Source organism: Glandiceps talaboti, chromosome 11 (genome assembly GCF_964340395.1).
Source record: "Glandiceps talaboti chromosome 11, keGlaTala1.1, whole genome shotgun sequence".
Classification (NCBI taxonomy): Eukaryota; Metazoa; Hemichordata; class Enteropneusta; family Spengelidae; genus Glandiceps; species Glandiceps talaboti.
This window is the reverse complement of record NC_135559.1, coordinates 7,758,830-7,774,557: the sequence shown is the minus strand read 5'-3', so window position 1 is coordinate 7,774,557 and position 15,728 is coordinate 7,758,830. Positions and strand designations below refer to the sequence as shown.

Here is a 15,728-nt window from a genome sequence, read left to right as displayed (position 1 = left end):
TTCAAACGAATGTAAAAGTGCTCAGTTCATTGAATACGTTAGATTCGTGTAATTCATGTCATGTCAAATTTTGTCAAACATTTAATAGTAGATTAATATTCTAAATCTGATTAAATAATTTTAGGCAAACAAATTAGTCTTCCATAGTCATTTTTATATATGAAAGGTCCAGACAATAAAAGTATTTTTTTTTTATAAACTATAGGTTCTGGGGAGTCGTTTCATGATTTTACATCACCTACATTATGTGCGACTTCAGAGAAACTTTACGTTGATCTCGTGCATTTATCTTACTGTGGCCTACATAGCCTCATGGGAGTTTGCAGAAAAACTTATGCAATACTTGAATAATGAACAGCCATGATGTTTTCACTGTATGAAGGTAATAAGCGCTTAAGATGTTGCTCTGAAATCGCACATAATGTAAAATGATGATGATGTAAAATCATGAAATGACTCCCCGGCACCAATAGTTCATGAAAATGAGTGGCACTCCTCTTTAAATACGACAGATTTTTCTCGTCTTGAGATTTAATTCTACTCAGTATACATGTTTACTATTTGATGGCTAGAACATCAAAGAACAACGAAACTGAAAATACACGTGAAAATACACGTGTAGGAACATTTCACGTGCTTCCCTTTCACTTGTCTAAAACAGTTTATGTTTGGACGCCTACATTTACGTCATTTTATTCATCAAAGTAAACTATACCAGTCGTATAGACGAAGTACAAACTCACTAAATTGCCAGCACAGTATATGATCGACATGTTCCTTCAAACAGACTGAGTGTCAATGGTTACATAAGACATTTGTCTCTTTCATATAAAAAGCTATGATAAGTGTTGGCAAACAACGGACATTTTCATCCTAAAAATCCTCAATTTGTGCAATATCTTACAAACTGAGTCAAAGGCACCCGATTCAAGTAACTGCATTTGTGTTGTCTTGGTTATATTTCCAAGACTATTGAGTTTATGCAATTTGACCTTGACACCTATCTGCAAGGTCAAATAATGCCATTGTATGGATATCACTGTCAATAAACTAAAGGTAGGGGACAAGTTGCCATGTAAGGATGTTATTAACCCATGGTTTAACACTTAATGTAACTGATCGAGGTGACAATATAAATATTTACCTTGTTTTCATAAGTACCATGTTATTATATGTTCTCATGTCAAATTTATTCAAACACAACGCATACATAAATTTGTACCATGCACGAGCCAAGTTGGACAAAAATATGGAATATATACTCTTGTCGTTCTATGTCACGACAACAACCCTGGTTCTGCTGTATTCGAAAATACCATTACTTTCCCCGTTTTTTCTGTGATATTACGGGCGCTGGTATAATTATGTTATTCTCCAATATTTTCCTTCATTGAGCCAGAAAATACTCGTGACCTAAGGGTTGTCACTACTCATCTAGTGACTCGTAGTGACAAAGGCCCCGTAGGTCACTTGTATATCCCTGAACGAAGAAAAATATTGGGGAATAACATTTACATACCCATCGGTTGTACTGTCTTATACAAATACGTTATTATTGTATTATACCGCGAGTACAATAGTTACTCGTACTCAAATTCAAACCCTAAATTGTTAAACTTTTCTCTGAAAAAACCATCGAAACGCTCACTTTGTGCTACAGTGAAACTCGTTTTCCAGTCACCAGCAAGACCTATTAATAAAACAGAATAAGACAATGAATTGCATAAAATACCGAACAGGCATACATATGGAATGACGTCATTGTAAGTTTCATGGTATCTATGGTTACCAGTAATAGTTGGTAAAAGCTGTACATTATTTATTATGACGAGATCACAATCAACTGCAGCATGGGGTTAATGTATAAATCATCAACAGATACTATATTAAAATGACGTCATTTGTTAACTATATTAATTACAATAGATGCATCATACCTTGGTATATGTAAAAACAGATGTAAGGTGAGATTTTTAAGATAATAAATATAATTACTGGAGAATATAGTGTTCATGGTTCCAAGAATCAATAGGACAGTAAAAGATAGTTACTCGGAACGGTAAACTGGAAATTAATGCTACGTGTCGATCCGTCCCCTATGGACCATGTCCTTGATCACGAAATGATTCACCGTCAACTGCTCTCTCAGAAAAGTAAAGCAAAGGAAGCCATCTACATCAGACAGAAAGAAGACTCATCATAAACAGGGACCAAGGACACCAACTGCCAACGATTTACGGACATATAAGTTATATTGTTATTCCCTCATGAAGAGAGACTAATTCTGAATAATTAAATCAATGCATGACTAGATCCGTAGTAGACAGATCAAAAGGTCGCATCCATTTCCAATTTACCGTTCTAAAGTAACTATAATGTACTGTCCAGCATAAGTAATCAAACATTGACTATGTTTGAAAAATAAGTCTCAAGAACCATTCTCCCTTTAATGAATCACATACACCATGTGTATTTCATAAACTGCAAGAGCAAAAATAAAGAACTGCACCTTTTCGGTACATCACACCCGACCCGCGAACGTCATCTTCTTTCTTTGCATCTGACTTGGCTTTCATACTACTGAAGGTGCACCTTTCTGTTATCACATCAGCTACTTCGTCTGTTAGTGTTATATCAAGAAATTTTGCAATCATTAACACACCATGTTTTAGGTCCTGAAAATGATATCGATAAACACTGTTAAAAAAGAAAGAGGCATTAGAGATAAAAGTTTTACTACATTATTTCAGTGACAGGGTTATGTCCACCATTTGTTGTGACATGCGTAACTGAACGAGAGAAGTGCTCGTGGATAAAAACCTTTGAAGTGATAATGAAACCTGGGACCACACTTTTAGAAGAAAGACGAACACATTCTCAACAATAGAGCTTCATCGCTCAGTTCTGCATGCCTCCCTGATGATTGATTAAATCATTATAAAGGTCACCTTTTTCAAGTTCTCGTATGTCATATATAGGACATTGCCGTTAATCTTCAAGTTCCACCAGGAAGTGACGTAATCAGCATGCGACCCATACACTACTATTGAAAGAAAAAACATTCAACACTGAATGTAGAAAGACTTACAAATACTGATCTACACCACTGGTTGCAAAATCAACAGATCCATGTATGCTGGCTAGTGTAAGTTGACAGCCGACAATTGTGTTTTTATAAAATGTATGCCATATACATATTCTTAAAATACAAAATTTATGGCATACAACTTGAACACTCACTGCAAACGTAATACGTTATCTTCGTGTTCTCTGACGGAAAATGTAATTGAAATCTTCGTTTACATATTCATTATCCACGACCATGCCTAATTACAACAAATTTGAAAAAGTCTTACTGTGCTAAACTGCTAAGTGTACGTATGTAACTAGTCAGAAGAAATTCATTGTGTAAGGTAGATTTCAGTCAGTAAATGACAAGTGGAATTCTTATCATAAACATACTAAGGCTGTTCAGTCGGCACCCAGCTGGGTCATGATGGTTAAATTCAAACTTGTAATTGTATCAACTAGCTTTTTCAAAATCTGACTTTCACATCAGATGTACACAATTGAATACTTCACGGTCTGATATCCCTGTATTTGTGATCCCATGAACATCAGACTCACTTTTAGTACGCTTGCCCCTTTTTTTCTTCTTTTTAAAAAAATAATAACATTCAAAATGCGAAATTCGCTTTGGAAAATGACGCTGAAAAGTATACAACACAAGTATATCAATAATTCATTGAACACTCTATGGTAATCATAAGGTGTCATGAAGACAAGATACACTTTCCTTGTTAAATAGCCATGAGTTTATATCAACTTGGACCAAGTAGCATAACTGTGAGTTCAGAAAATGTCCCTTACCCCCTTTTACAATGTGCTTATCATTGATTACATAAGACTTCTTATACACTGTATGTGAGCTCACTGTGGACCACCTTATCTCTGAAACTACATGGAAGTGAGTGGTGTATTTTGAAACATAAGTCAAGTTTAATGACGCAATATATCAAATACAATCAATTTAATCGAACTAGTTACACAAGGGATTCCACACACTTGGAAGTTAAAGTACTGTATTAAAATTACCATTTCCTTGTAAAAAATTCTCAAGATGCTTTTCCCAATTTTCAGGATAATCCAATGTAGGGCTGGTTTTCATAAAATGCCAGAGTGACAATGCTGTATCCTTTGGATTTCTAAGGATGCATATTGTCTGAAAGTGAAAACGTAAACATGTATTATACCATGCGCGAGCCAAGTTGAACAAAAAATATGGAATATATATTCTGGTCGTTATACGTCATGTCAACGCGTGTCTACATCACTGGTTCTGCTGTGTTCGAAATATGAGTCAAAACTTTCAAAATTGCCATTACTTTCCCCGATTTTTCTTTGATACTACTGGCGCTAGTGATTCGTAGTGACCAGGCCCCCTTACGTCACTCGTATTTTCCTTGGCTGAATGAATTGGGGAATAAGGGCTACATAGAACCTTCTTGATAATGATCTTTGCTGCACAATTGAATTGAGTGTGGTAAATTAATCATCAATGCAAGATGACCCGATGCTTTACATACACAACTGCAGATTAGTTTGTTCATTGTTGGGGATATTCCTAGGGATGAAGAAAAAATGTTCATTGCATATACACACTGTGTTTGATCAGAAATATTGAAGTCAGCCAAATGATGCTTGTCAATAAGTATGATCGTTGATTAGTCGGTAGTGATGTTGCTAGGTTTGTTGTGTATTTGATTTTTGCAAGATGATTTGATGAATTAGAATTATCATATGTGATTTAAATATGAAAATGTTACTCTTGGTAAATGAATGCACACTGAAGTTAATATTTAGAAATCACTGAATTTAGGCAAATGTTACTGTGTACAATTACTATCACCATTATGGTGCAAGGGGTTTGAGATGTTAAGTTACCGATAGCACCATGCTATCTTGTATCAACATTGAGCCATGGATTAAAAATCTAATCTTATCTAATATATCTAATGTAACCTGATTTTATCCTCGTTAAATCATTTGTGGTTACCTTTGGTTTCTTTTCAAAATATGCTTCTGGCAAAAATGCTGGCGGTAAATGAGTATCAATAAAACGTCTTTCTTCAGGGGCCATCTTTGTTAGTACGTCTACACTGGGATTACCTAAAGAGTAGGAAGCATGTGAGAATAGAAAGTTAGAAACATGTATACAACATTAACAAACTGTTTTAATTATCCATTTCTTTTAATGTCGAGTTTGACTCTATAAAATTTACTTCCCGACCGACTGTTTTCCTTTCAAGTTGTTTTGATTATATATTTCCTCTAAGATGTAACACATTCAGAATCCATGATTAGATTGTCTCTATGTAAAACAGCGACTTCTGACGGGTATGTCATAACCTACCTGATTCAGGTGACTGTTCTAGCATTTTAAAATATTCATTTGATCCTCGATCTTTTACTTCACCTCTGCCTTCTGGGGTGTCATGATTGTAGATTTGGAATATAATACCTTTCATCCAATGTGTACCTAAAGACATAACATATTATCAGATTATGGGTCATTGGAGGGATTGTAATGTGTATACACAGAGGCCATTCTAAAAACTGTATGACTTGAGTAATTTAACATGAAAATATACCTGCTGAGTTTAGAACTAAACAAACAAGCTTTATTGAACACGTATGTGTGCTTTGTTATGGTTGATGTATGTACCAAATCATTTGGAATTTGAAGTGTGCATACTTGAGGATATAGCAAATGACTCATTAAAACTAAACACTTTATCAACAAGCTTTACAGGATGTGCGTTTTTTATGGCTGATGTATGAGCCAAATGATATGGAATTTGAAGTGTACACTCTTAAGAAAGCTTAAATATATATTGCTCATTACGGATAAAAGCTACATCAACAAGCTTTACAAAACATATGCGCTCTGTTAACATCAACCAGGTCTATCCTTAACCCTAGAATATGTTTACCAAATATCGTTGGAATTGAGAACACAATGACACAAACAGATGGACAGACAGACAGACAGACACTCATACACACATCACTATTAAAACCATAGCTTTCTCTTACGGAATGTAAAAAAAATCAAATTAAGCATTGGTAATTCAGTTGCAAAATTCTTGCCTGACAAGCCTGAGCCCCGGTTCAATTTCCAGCCATAACAGACGAATTTTGCTTTTAGTAACAAGAAACCAGCGGTATACGTCCATATATGACCTGTGTGAGTGAAAAGATTCTCTAAGAAATTTCCCTAAGAGTTGATAGAAGATAGTGTATGCGGAAATTGGACAAATTTATCCCATAGCTGAATTATCAGAATATTTGATGAGTGGGGGTGTGTTGGTGCCTAACAAAATCAGCTTGAATTGTTAGTTGGCTTTCTGTTTTTCTTTCTTTTCTTTTGTGGTTGGTTGGTTGGTTGGTTGTATTGGATTGTGTTGGATATTCCTCCTTCAATGTAGGAGCACCCTCTTCAAGAGGTAAAATTTACAGTCAAAAAACGAAACAGAATAAAATAGATAATTTATCAATCAAGTGAGAATGCATGAATTGAAACTCATGAAAGATTGATTAGGAGGAAATAACAATAGCACATTGGAGTAATGACAAAAGGGACGAGAACAAAGATTACATAACATTATATAACTCTAACTTGTTAAGTTTAAATTTGATGACTTGGCACAAATGTTTTGTTGTTGTTGAAATCTGGCCATTGTCTGGTTATTGCATTGATTATATCCAAATCTAATCTTATGATAAAGAAGGATGTGTACTAAATTTAATTTCAATCGAGCAAGCCGTGTTTGAGAAACGATGACACAGACAGCCAGGCAGCAAGCCAGGCAGCCAGCCAGACAGACTGACACATGAACACCCCCTCCCTATATAAAATATAACCTTCCCTTACTTAAGGTAAAAAGGAATACAAGTGTATCAGCTACCAACATCATTTAGTTGCTGAAGAGAATTATTAGCCACTAATTGGGAGTAATTAACCATGTACCCTTTGAGTCAAAACATAAATTCAATGAAATGTGACAGGCGTTCAGGCACTGGAAAAACCATGGCCACTGGAGTGAGATATGGGAAATATCCTTATCACACTCGGCTGGTTGTGATTTCTTCCAGGCCGCAGTATGACAGCTGGTCAGTGGCCACCCGTACGGTCAACTCAAGTCCAAGGCAGTTGTCTGTATTCTATGCGTCGTTCGAACCAAGCCAGTTGACATGTCACGTCAGCCCCCGGGCCTAAAAGGAAAGGCAACACTGTACACAAATATCGGTCCTTTTACTTACCTGACTTTGGGTAGGAAACCAACCATATATCGTCATCACGTACTTCCATACTGGGTATTCGACGAATTGTGTCCTCACATACAAACTTTGGGAACTGCATGCCATCGATGACAGGTTGTCTCTCCTGAGTACGGACGTCAACTTGAGGAGGTTGCACTGAAGCCATATTGCTTGACCTTTTAGTATGACCCGTGTATGACCTCAAATATTAAAAGCAGGTCATAGCACTGAAGGCTACATACAATGTGAGGCCGTACGCGTGGAGAAACGCACACGTACACTGTGTTGTGTCGCTGCCCTTTAAAACCCAAGCTTTCAAAACTCAAATATGGGAATTCGAACTCATTTCTTTTTAGTGTCAGACTGTTGTTTATAGCAATTTCCAGACTTTCTGATAAAGTTAAGACCTACTGATGTGAGATTTATCATGACAATCTGCAGACTATGGACTCCGAGTTGTACTGTAATTCCCAAATTAAAACTGTAGCATAAACATTGTCAAAGTCATTGTCAAAAATAATTATTGAAAATATGTGGAGTATACTGATTTGTAAATGGATGACTCTGGAATTCTTTAGCTGTGATAGGATGCGCCCTTTTCCAATCTGTATATGAAAATAGATAGATAGATAGATATATAGATAGGTAGATAGAGATATATAGAGATAAATAGATAAATAAATAAATAAATATAGATATACATACATACATACATACATACATACATACATACATACATACATACATACATACATACATACATAAGTAGATAATTAGATGGATGGACAGACAGACAGAAAGACATAAGGAGACATCGATAGATAGATAGATATATAGATAGATAGATAGATAGATAGATAGATAGATAGATAGATAGATAGATAGATAGATAGATAGATAGATAGATAGATAGACAGACAGACAGACAGACAGAGACAGAAAGATAGATAGATTAGATAGATAGATGGATGGATGGATGGATGGATGGATGGATGGATGGATGGATGGATGGATGGATGGATGGATGGATGGATGGATGGATGGATGGATGGATGGATGGATGGATGGATGGATGGATAGATAGACAGACATATTGATATATATATATATATATATATATATATATATATATATATAGATAGATAGATAGATAGATAGATAGATAGATAGATAGATAGATAGATAGATAGATAGATAGATAGACAGACAGACAAACAGATAGGCCACCACTGTCGTCGGTCGATTGGTCAATCTCGAGTTTGGCCAATTAGTGGGCAAGCCAGCTCGCCAATCAGTCTGTTAGTCCATCAACCATCAATTAACACTTCTTAAAGTCTAATTGCAATTTGAGGTTTTGCATTTCACATCTAAGTCAACTATGAGAATTCACATTTTACTGCTGCACTGCACAACAAGTTTATAAACTATAGCCCTCTTATGTTCAAATATATACTGATCTATAGCTACATCCAGAAATCGTTCCCTATCTGTTGATCTTACATATAGTTATAATGAAAACATTTAAAACTGATACAGAGGTTGTACACTAAATTATAAGACTGATTGGGAGATTGGAACAGGTCGTGATGAATGTATGTAGATGGGCAACTGTAGTTTATAATAAGAAAAGACAAAACTTATTGTTAAAGTTTTCCGATCTTACAGAAATATACGATGTTGTGAATGTGAAAAGATAAATTCAGACATTTTGTATTCTTTGCGATATTGATAGTTTATTTTAAGACAAACTAATTAGAGTGTACAGTGAGAATATAGACTAATTGATAAGTGTTAATAGTACGGTAGGATTGGTAGTGTACGTCACACTTTGCCAAGGTGTAGTTTCAGCCTCACACTAAGGTGCATCGTTATTAACCGGAAGGAACACAATTAGGAATAGCATCATCGTCGATGTCACATTCTTCATAGTCACAATGTGGTACTGAAAACAAAACAAAAAGAAATAGTTTGAATGTTAAGATGGAAACAATAAGTTTAGTTGGGATATTCTTAAAATCGAAATTGAAATCGTCCAAAACAAAGTAAAAATGGACACATGTACGCAAAACTCTAGCCTATGTACGATTTCCATGTACGTGGAGTCAAGGGGGTCGAATGTTTAGAGTGTCCGTTCTTTGCAGATGTATGTGACGGGTTTGAGCATCGACACTGTCGTTTGTTGAAAAGTTAAAGTCCTTGGGCAAGATTTGAACCATAGTTGTGCCCAAGTCAATCTTGCTGTGTAATTGGGGACCTGGTAGGATAGAGATTGCAATGTGAATACTTTAATCCTTTGCAGTAACAGAGGATGGAATTTATATTATGCTGTCAGAGAGTTATAAGTACATGCCTTTGTGCAGCTTAGGTCCGCGCTAGGGATAATAATTAGAAAACGTTTTCAGCACAGCTTGGGAAATCGCTATCTAAAATCTAACATAATGTTATTACTATTTCTTACCCAACATTAGTTTTTTGTTAATTTCAGATGGTATTCTATCATACCTAATGTTTGTTGTGTTTTAATCAAACAAGTTTGACATTTGGATTACAACTTGTTTTGTAAAACCATGTGCATCAATTACACAACAACATTAACCTCCCTAAGATGAGCTCTTGAACGAAAATATCTTAATAGATATAAGAGAAATGGAATGTATACGGTTTGCTGTAGCTAGGTAGAGCTCTTAGTAAGGAAGAGTTGAAACTACTGCACATACATATACATACATACATACATACATACATACATACATACATACATACATAGAAATGCATAAGGAACTTGTGAGACAGTCCGAATAAATAGATGTAAAATCCGACGTTTCGAATAAAAATTCTTCTTTAAGGTATTATTAGGCAAGACATATTAGGTAAACACCTGGATATATCTGAATGTTAAGGAACAGAACGACAACCGCGCGTGATTAACGGTTATATTTGTGAAAAGTTCTAATACTCGCACCCACCAAATAGAACCCAATAGAATACGCTTGAAATATAAAATAAGTGTGATTAGACTGGGAATGACGTGAATAATCTATTAATTCAAAGGGGTTCCAGCGTTCCGAGACGGAAAATGATTTCCTCTTCCTTCAACCTCAATAGTTTCTCATCGCCAGAAACATTACAAATTCCTGAAATAGACATATCTGATACACTGTGATCGTTGGTAATAAAATGCATAGATACGGGATAGTTACGATTCTTTTGTCTGGTCAGACGGAGATGTTCCACGAAACGATCACCAAGATGACGTACAGTCGAACCTATATATATATATATATATATATATATATATATATATATATATATATATATATATATATATATATATATATATATATATATATATATATATATATATATATATATATATATATATATATATATATATATACGTTACTAATACAAGTAAATCTACTAACAGCCACACTGTTCTTGTGGCCAAAAACATGATTAGTATTAATAATGAAACGACATGTACCACATCGATTACGATCTCACGGAAATGAACCAGCATTAACTTCCAATCCATGTTGTTCTGGATGAACCACCATATCTCTAAGACTGGTATCACGACGCCAAGCTGTCAAAGGTACTTCAGGAAATAATGAATTGGTTATCCTATTAGAACGTAAGATATTAAAATGCTTGTATATAATGATCTTAACTCTACTGGAAAAGGGATGGTATGTTAGAGCCAATATGGGACGATCGTTGTTACTCTTCTGATAATGTGATATGATACAAGCTTCCCTAGACAAAGATGACACTTTAAGTAAAGCCGCATTGGTAACCGACACTGGATAACCACGTTGATAGAAGTACGTGCAAAATTCAGCAGACATTTCTCTGAAATCCAAATCACTACTACAAATACGACGTAAACGAAGTAATTGTGAATAGGGAATGGAATCTTTACACTTATTAGGATGTGATGAACCATACTGCAAATATGAATGTGAATCAGTAGGCTTAGTATAAATAGCTAGATGTAGCTATATTATCACCATCAATCCTAAGGGAGATGTCAAGAAAATTGATAGTTAGTTCAGAAATATCATAAGTATACTGAATAGCAGGATTAAAATCATATATGTAGTTAATAAATTGCATAAGTTCCTCAAGTTTGAGTGAAGCTGCGCCAACGCCATCATCAATAAATCGTTCATATAGATCAGGTAAGATCCCTTGATACGAGCTGAAAATAAGGTGTTCTTGATAAGACATATAATAAACAAGCATAACTAGGTCCAATACAACTTTCCATAGCAACGCCGCGTTTCAGCACAAGAACAAGTTCAGTCAATCTCAGAAGTACGTGGGTAGGAGGGTCAAGTACAGGTCTTAAATTAAGGTAGTGTGCAACTAGACCTTCATTATGTGGTATTACATACATACATACATACATACATACATACATACATACACACACACACACACATACATACATACATACATACATACATACATACATACATACATACATACACACACATACATACATACATACATACATATATACACACATACATACATACCCACTTCTCTCCCTCCCTCTCTACCTACCTTTAACTTATATATTAAGATAGAAGTGGTTATAATTTTCTACTTCGGAGAAATCTAAATAACTTACCGCGAGTCTCACAGACAGCGCCTTTTGGTCGATAATCGACGTACTCGTCATCCCAACGTCCCATTTTATTGCCTTTAAACCTGAAGTAAAGAGAAAAAATGTACAAATTGAAGTATTCTTGTTAACTTGTCGTTAGATAACTAATACATTCCACTATAGTGCATTTGTTGAGTTCCCATTACACCTGTACATTCAAGTCTCTGGGGTGTTTTGATTCTTTCCTTGAATGTGTTTTTAAACACACAAGCGTAAACATAATTGTGTGCTTTGTGTGAAGCGACAACCCGAGTGATTGGTTCCTGAAACTGTCGGATGAAGCCTTGACATTAGTAATTGAAAAAAAAGTTGTGGACAACATTTTCCTTACAAAACTCGAAGTCAATAACAAACTCAAACATTTGAAGATAAAGAGACTTTAATTTTAAAAAATGTCAAAGGGGACTAATGCCATTTTAAACTCGTTATTAATAAACTTTACTGTATGATAATTTTACGTATATTTACAACGTTATCCTCGTATAATTACTTACCATAACTGAACACAATCCTGCCCTCCTTCATCCCGTTTTTCGTTGTTATTCGGTTCGCCCGGTGCCCAGTGTTCGTAGTCTTCCTCGCAAAGACCCTGGCGGACATTTTGATATGACCATACAAAGTGGTCCTCTACCTTCAAATCGTTCAGACCAATCCAGAAGCCGAAGTGCGGAATGCACGAGTTGTCATCCCATCCTTTACTTTGGATGTATGATACGACAGCCTGGTCTTTTTGTTCTGTATCCAGGATAGCTAGGCCATGATGATAATGGTTACACACAGCTTTGGCCAGCGTGCAGTACGGATGGCAGTTCTCGTCTTGTTCGCAGTAGAAGTGGTAGATAACACAGTCACATCCTGGATCCAGTTTTAATTTGCAGGACCCTATATTAAAGGAAAAAGACAAGACAATACCAATAAGTATCATTTCCCACATACTCTTTCTGAAATACACTATCTGACGTTATAACTATATATTTCTCGTGCTGATCATCATCATTCCAAATTCGGGAAGAAGAGCTAGTGAAACTTTCAAAAATGTTGATATGGTTTGATACTGTCAATAGCTATTATATTACATTTGCCTCGTTTATGTTATAATGAACGCTTTCACTATCTGAATATCGACTTCCAGGAATCGAGTTATGCACTGCTTTGACGAGAACTTGATATCTGTCGTAAGTTCGTACGTACTTTTGTCGGGAGATTGTGAAACGTTTCCAGAAAATACCGACGATTTAATCATTAAAAAATATACATAAACAAAGTGTATAAGTTGTAAAATTAGCAGAGTGAACAGCTCAGTTAATCTAACAAAGAAACACAGACACAGACACAGACACACACAGACACACACACACACACACACACACACACACACACACTCTCTCTCTCTCTCTCTCTCATACACACACACACATCACATCACATCACAATGATACTCATGTTGCAACTTCGCCTTCTCGTAAAGATTACCTAAGCCAGCCATATCAATATAATGTATAGTATTTGATCAATAAACACTCTCGACAGACTTCCACATATACATTATTTCATCGAATCCTTTTTTTACAAAAGAATAAAACGTTTCGTTAGATGTTCTACTCACCTTGATATGTCTACAGTGTTGTTGGAAAGAAAAGAAGAATGACATATTTAAACATGATGGCATCTTATATACCATGAGTTGTAATCTTTTACTCGACTCGCACAAATGACAGTCCTTTGTCCGTTTGTGCACACATGTTTGCTTATAGAAATTTTCTCAACATGTTAATACTAACTTCCGTAACTGAGAACATGAATGCAATCATCACTGTAATTGAATTGGGATGGTTTTCTTTTTGAATGTAAGAATGACGAAATCTTTTTTTTGGGTCAATAGCGAATCTGGAAAGATGATATTCGTGAACGAGATACCACAGGTCTGCAGAAAAACAACAATCTAAGTAGCTCTGTTGTCTTCTTTATATTTTGTTACAAATATCTGATGTATAAGTTGATCATTGTCTAGAAACACTGCAACTTTGCTAAAATTAAGAATAACGACAGTGGAGACATGTTTGTGGTTAGAAACCACTTGGTCGAAAATCCTCGCTACTAATTGTGTCTCACATCACCATTCGCTTATGTCTTCAATAGAAATTTCTCCATTCTATGGATGGTTAAAATTGTTTATCACTATTGTTGTCGTTCATCTCAGTAGAAATGATTTTTAAGCCAATGGCGTGTACCCACTAAAATCTACCAAATTATCTGCCAAATACAGAAAGTTACGCACACTAATTTGGAATGAAAAAATCTGAAAACATTGCCAGGTCACATGTACGCTGACTATCAAACAAATTCGACCATCGGTTTCGAGGTGGAAGTCGAAAATATCATTTTCCGAAAAATCTGATAAAAATTTTAAACTATTATCATCAACGTGGCACTAACAAATCTGAATAGACCCCTAAGGCACACGCACACAAAATATGAAAGCAATCAAAGAAGTCGAAAATATCAATTTTGACCGAAATACCAGAACAATTTGATGAAAATAGAATATGACATAAAAACTTTGAATGAAAAATCTGAATAGCCTCCCAAGGAAAATGCACACGAAGTTTATCAAAACAATTAGAAAGTTAGTTTTCAGAAAATAAGATCAAAATAGAAAAAGTTGATGGACACATGGCGTTGGAGGTAGACACTACATAGTTGACAGGAATATACCACAATCCGAGTAACAAGTTAAGATAATAGTACTCACGTCGTCACTGTATACAGTACAAGGCCATTGCTGAGCTGATGTGTACGATAAAGCACACAGGATTGCAAACACCAATTTTAATTTGATCTCCATCACCTTGTCTTTATTCTTATCCGATTACTGTAACAATGGATAAATAGTCAGAAGTAAGAATGAAAGTATCGTTCTGGGAAAATGTTATCATGTGCTGATTTTCAATCTTTGGAATTAAACGTCATGTCCTTGTACACATTTAAAATATTGTCAGCCACTGTGAATTAACAATGAAACTATTGGATAAGACACAACAGCCTTTACATGTCATAGGTAATATTACTTATATATAATGTATAAAAGAGTTTGAATGTACGATGTGAAATATACAAAAATAAGGTAACTCTCAAGACAAAGTGAAATCTCTACTACAACTGCGTGTTCATTTTGACTGAGCTGTTGTTTTGTAAACCACAAACCACAGACAAGCTTAGGAAGAACTTTCTTTTCTGTGACATGAGTATAAAACGTAATACATGTACATGTACGCAATGACGAACTAAGACTTGTGCATGCAAGTGATGGTTTTTATGAATAACGATGCTCTTATGTTTCCGTAGCTAAAAACATCACGCTGAGATAAAAGTGAACATGTAAAAGCTTTGAAAAAAATATTCATTAAAAGACTAAAATACAATTAATTCCGGTATGCTTACAGTGTAGCCTTAGACGATATCATTCTGATTCAGAATGTGTACAGTTGGAAATATTCGAAAGAAAACAAAATACTCACCTAACTCAAGCGCCCGCGTATCTTCTCTTCGACTTGATGAATGACTTCAGAAGTTGACGCGTTTGGTAGATTAAGGGGTTATTTAACTAATTTTTCCATCCGGGGGGTTCTCTTTTGAATTACAATATCCACTCATTTGAAATGGTAGACAAGATGAAAATGGTTTACGTATTGTAATTTTATGTGTCAAACTGTTTCCCCCGTTTTAAGCCCGC

The 15,728-nt window shown here is 35.3% G+C and overlaps 3 protein-coding genes across 3 annotated transcripts; all 3 read right to left on the bottom strand.

Annotated features, from left to right (window-relative positions):
* Positions 1–1,531: 1,531 nt before the first annotated feature.
* Positions 1,532–3,005, bottom strand: LOC144441973 (amine sulfotransferase-like). The gene is made up of 3 exons (XM_078131242.1): positions 2,949–3,005; positions 2,510–2,675; positions 1,532–1,690 (listed from the first exon to the last, which is right to left on the bottom strand). The coding sequence occupies exons 1-3, from the start codon at positions 2,970–2,972 to the stop codon at positions 1,581–1,583; spliced, it is 300 nt and encodes a 99-aa protein (XP_077987368.1). The 5' UTR covers positions 2,973–3,005; the 3' UTR covers positions 1,532–1,580.
* A 1,601-nt stretch (positions 3,006–4,606) lies between these two features.
* Positions 4,607–7,489, bottom strand: LOC144442745 (sulfotransferase 1E1-like). Its single transcript, XM_078132117.1, has 4 exons — positions 7,324–7,489; positions 5,414–5,539; positions 5,057–5,169; positions 4,607–4,624 (listed from the first exon to the last, which is right to left on the bottom strand). The coding sequence occupies exons 1-4, from the start codon at positions 7,487–7,489 to the stop codon at positions 4,607–4,609; spliced, it is 423 nt and encodes a 140-aa protein (XP_077988243.1).
* A 1,705-nt stretch (positions 7,490–9,194) lies between these two features.
* Positions 9,195–13,481, bottom strand: LOC144442744 (salivary C-type lectin 1-like). Its single transcript, XM_078132115.1, has 4 exons — positions 13,469–13,481; positions 12,490–12,877; positions 11,960–12,039; positions 9,195–9,265 (listed from the first exon to the last, which is right to left on the bottom strand). Exons 1-4 carry the CDS (start codon positions 13,479–13,481, stop codon positions 9,195–9,197), a joined length of 552 nt encoding a protein of 183 aa, XP_077988241.1.
* Between the last annotated feature and the right edge of the window lie 2,247 nt (positions 13,482–15,728).

Excerpts from the sequence above, each read along its gene's own strand:
- LOC144441973 (XM_078131242.1), bottom strand. The coding sequence starts at position 2,972 with ATGACATACGAGAACTTGAAAAAG. Across the intron at positions 2,676-2,948 it reads CATACGAGAACTTGAAAAAG|GACCTAAAACATGGTGTGTT; the intron begins GTGACCTTTATA and ends TATCATTTTCAG. Across the intron at positions 1,691-2,509 it reads GGGTGTGATGTACCGAAAAG|GTCTTGCTGGTGACTGGAAA; the intron begins GTGCAGTTCTTT and ends TTTTATTAATAG.
- LOC144442745 (XM_078132117.1), bottom strand. The coding sequence starts at position 7,489 with ATGGCTTCAGTGCAACCTCCTCAAGTTGACGTCCGTACTCAGGAGAGA. Across the intron at positions 5,540-7,323 it reads GGTTTCCTACCCAAAGTCAG|GTACACATTGGATGAAAGGT; the intron begins GTAAGTAAAAGG and ends TTATGTCTTTAG. Across the intron at positions 5,170-5,413 it reads AGAACAGTCACCTGAATCAG|GTAATCCCAGTGTAGACGTA; the intron begins GTAGGTTATGAC and ends CCTACTCTTTAG.
- LOC144442744 (XM_078132115.1), bottom strand. Across the intron at positions 12,040-12,489 it reads CAGGATTGTGTTCAGTTATG|GTTTAAAGGCAATAAAATGG; the intron begins GTAAGTAATTAT and ends TCTTTACTTCAG. Across the intron at positions 9,266-11,959 it reads CGCTGTCTGTGAGACTCGCG|TACCACATTGTGACTATGAA; the intron begins GTAAGTTATTTA and ends TTTTGTTTTCAG.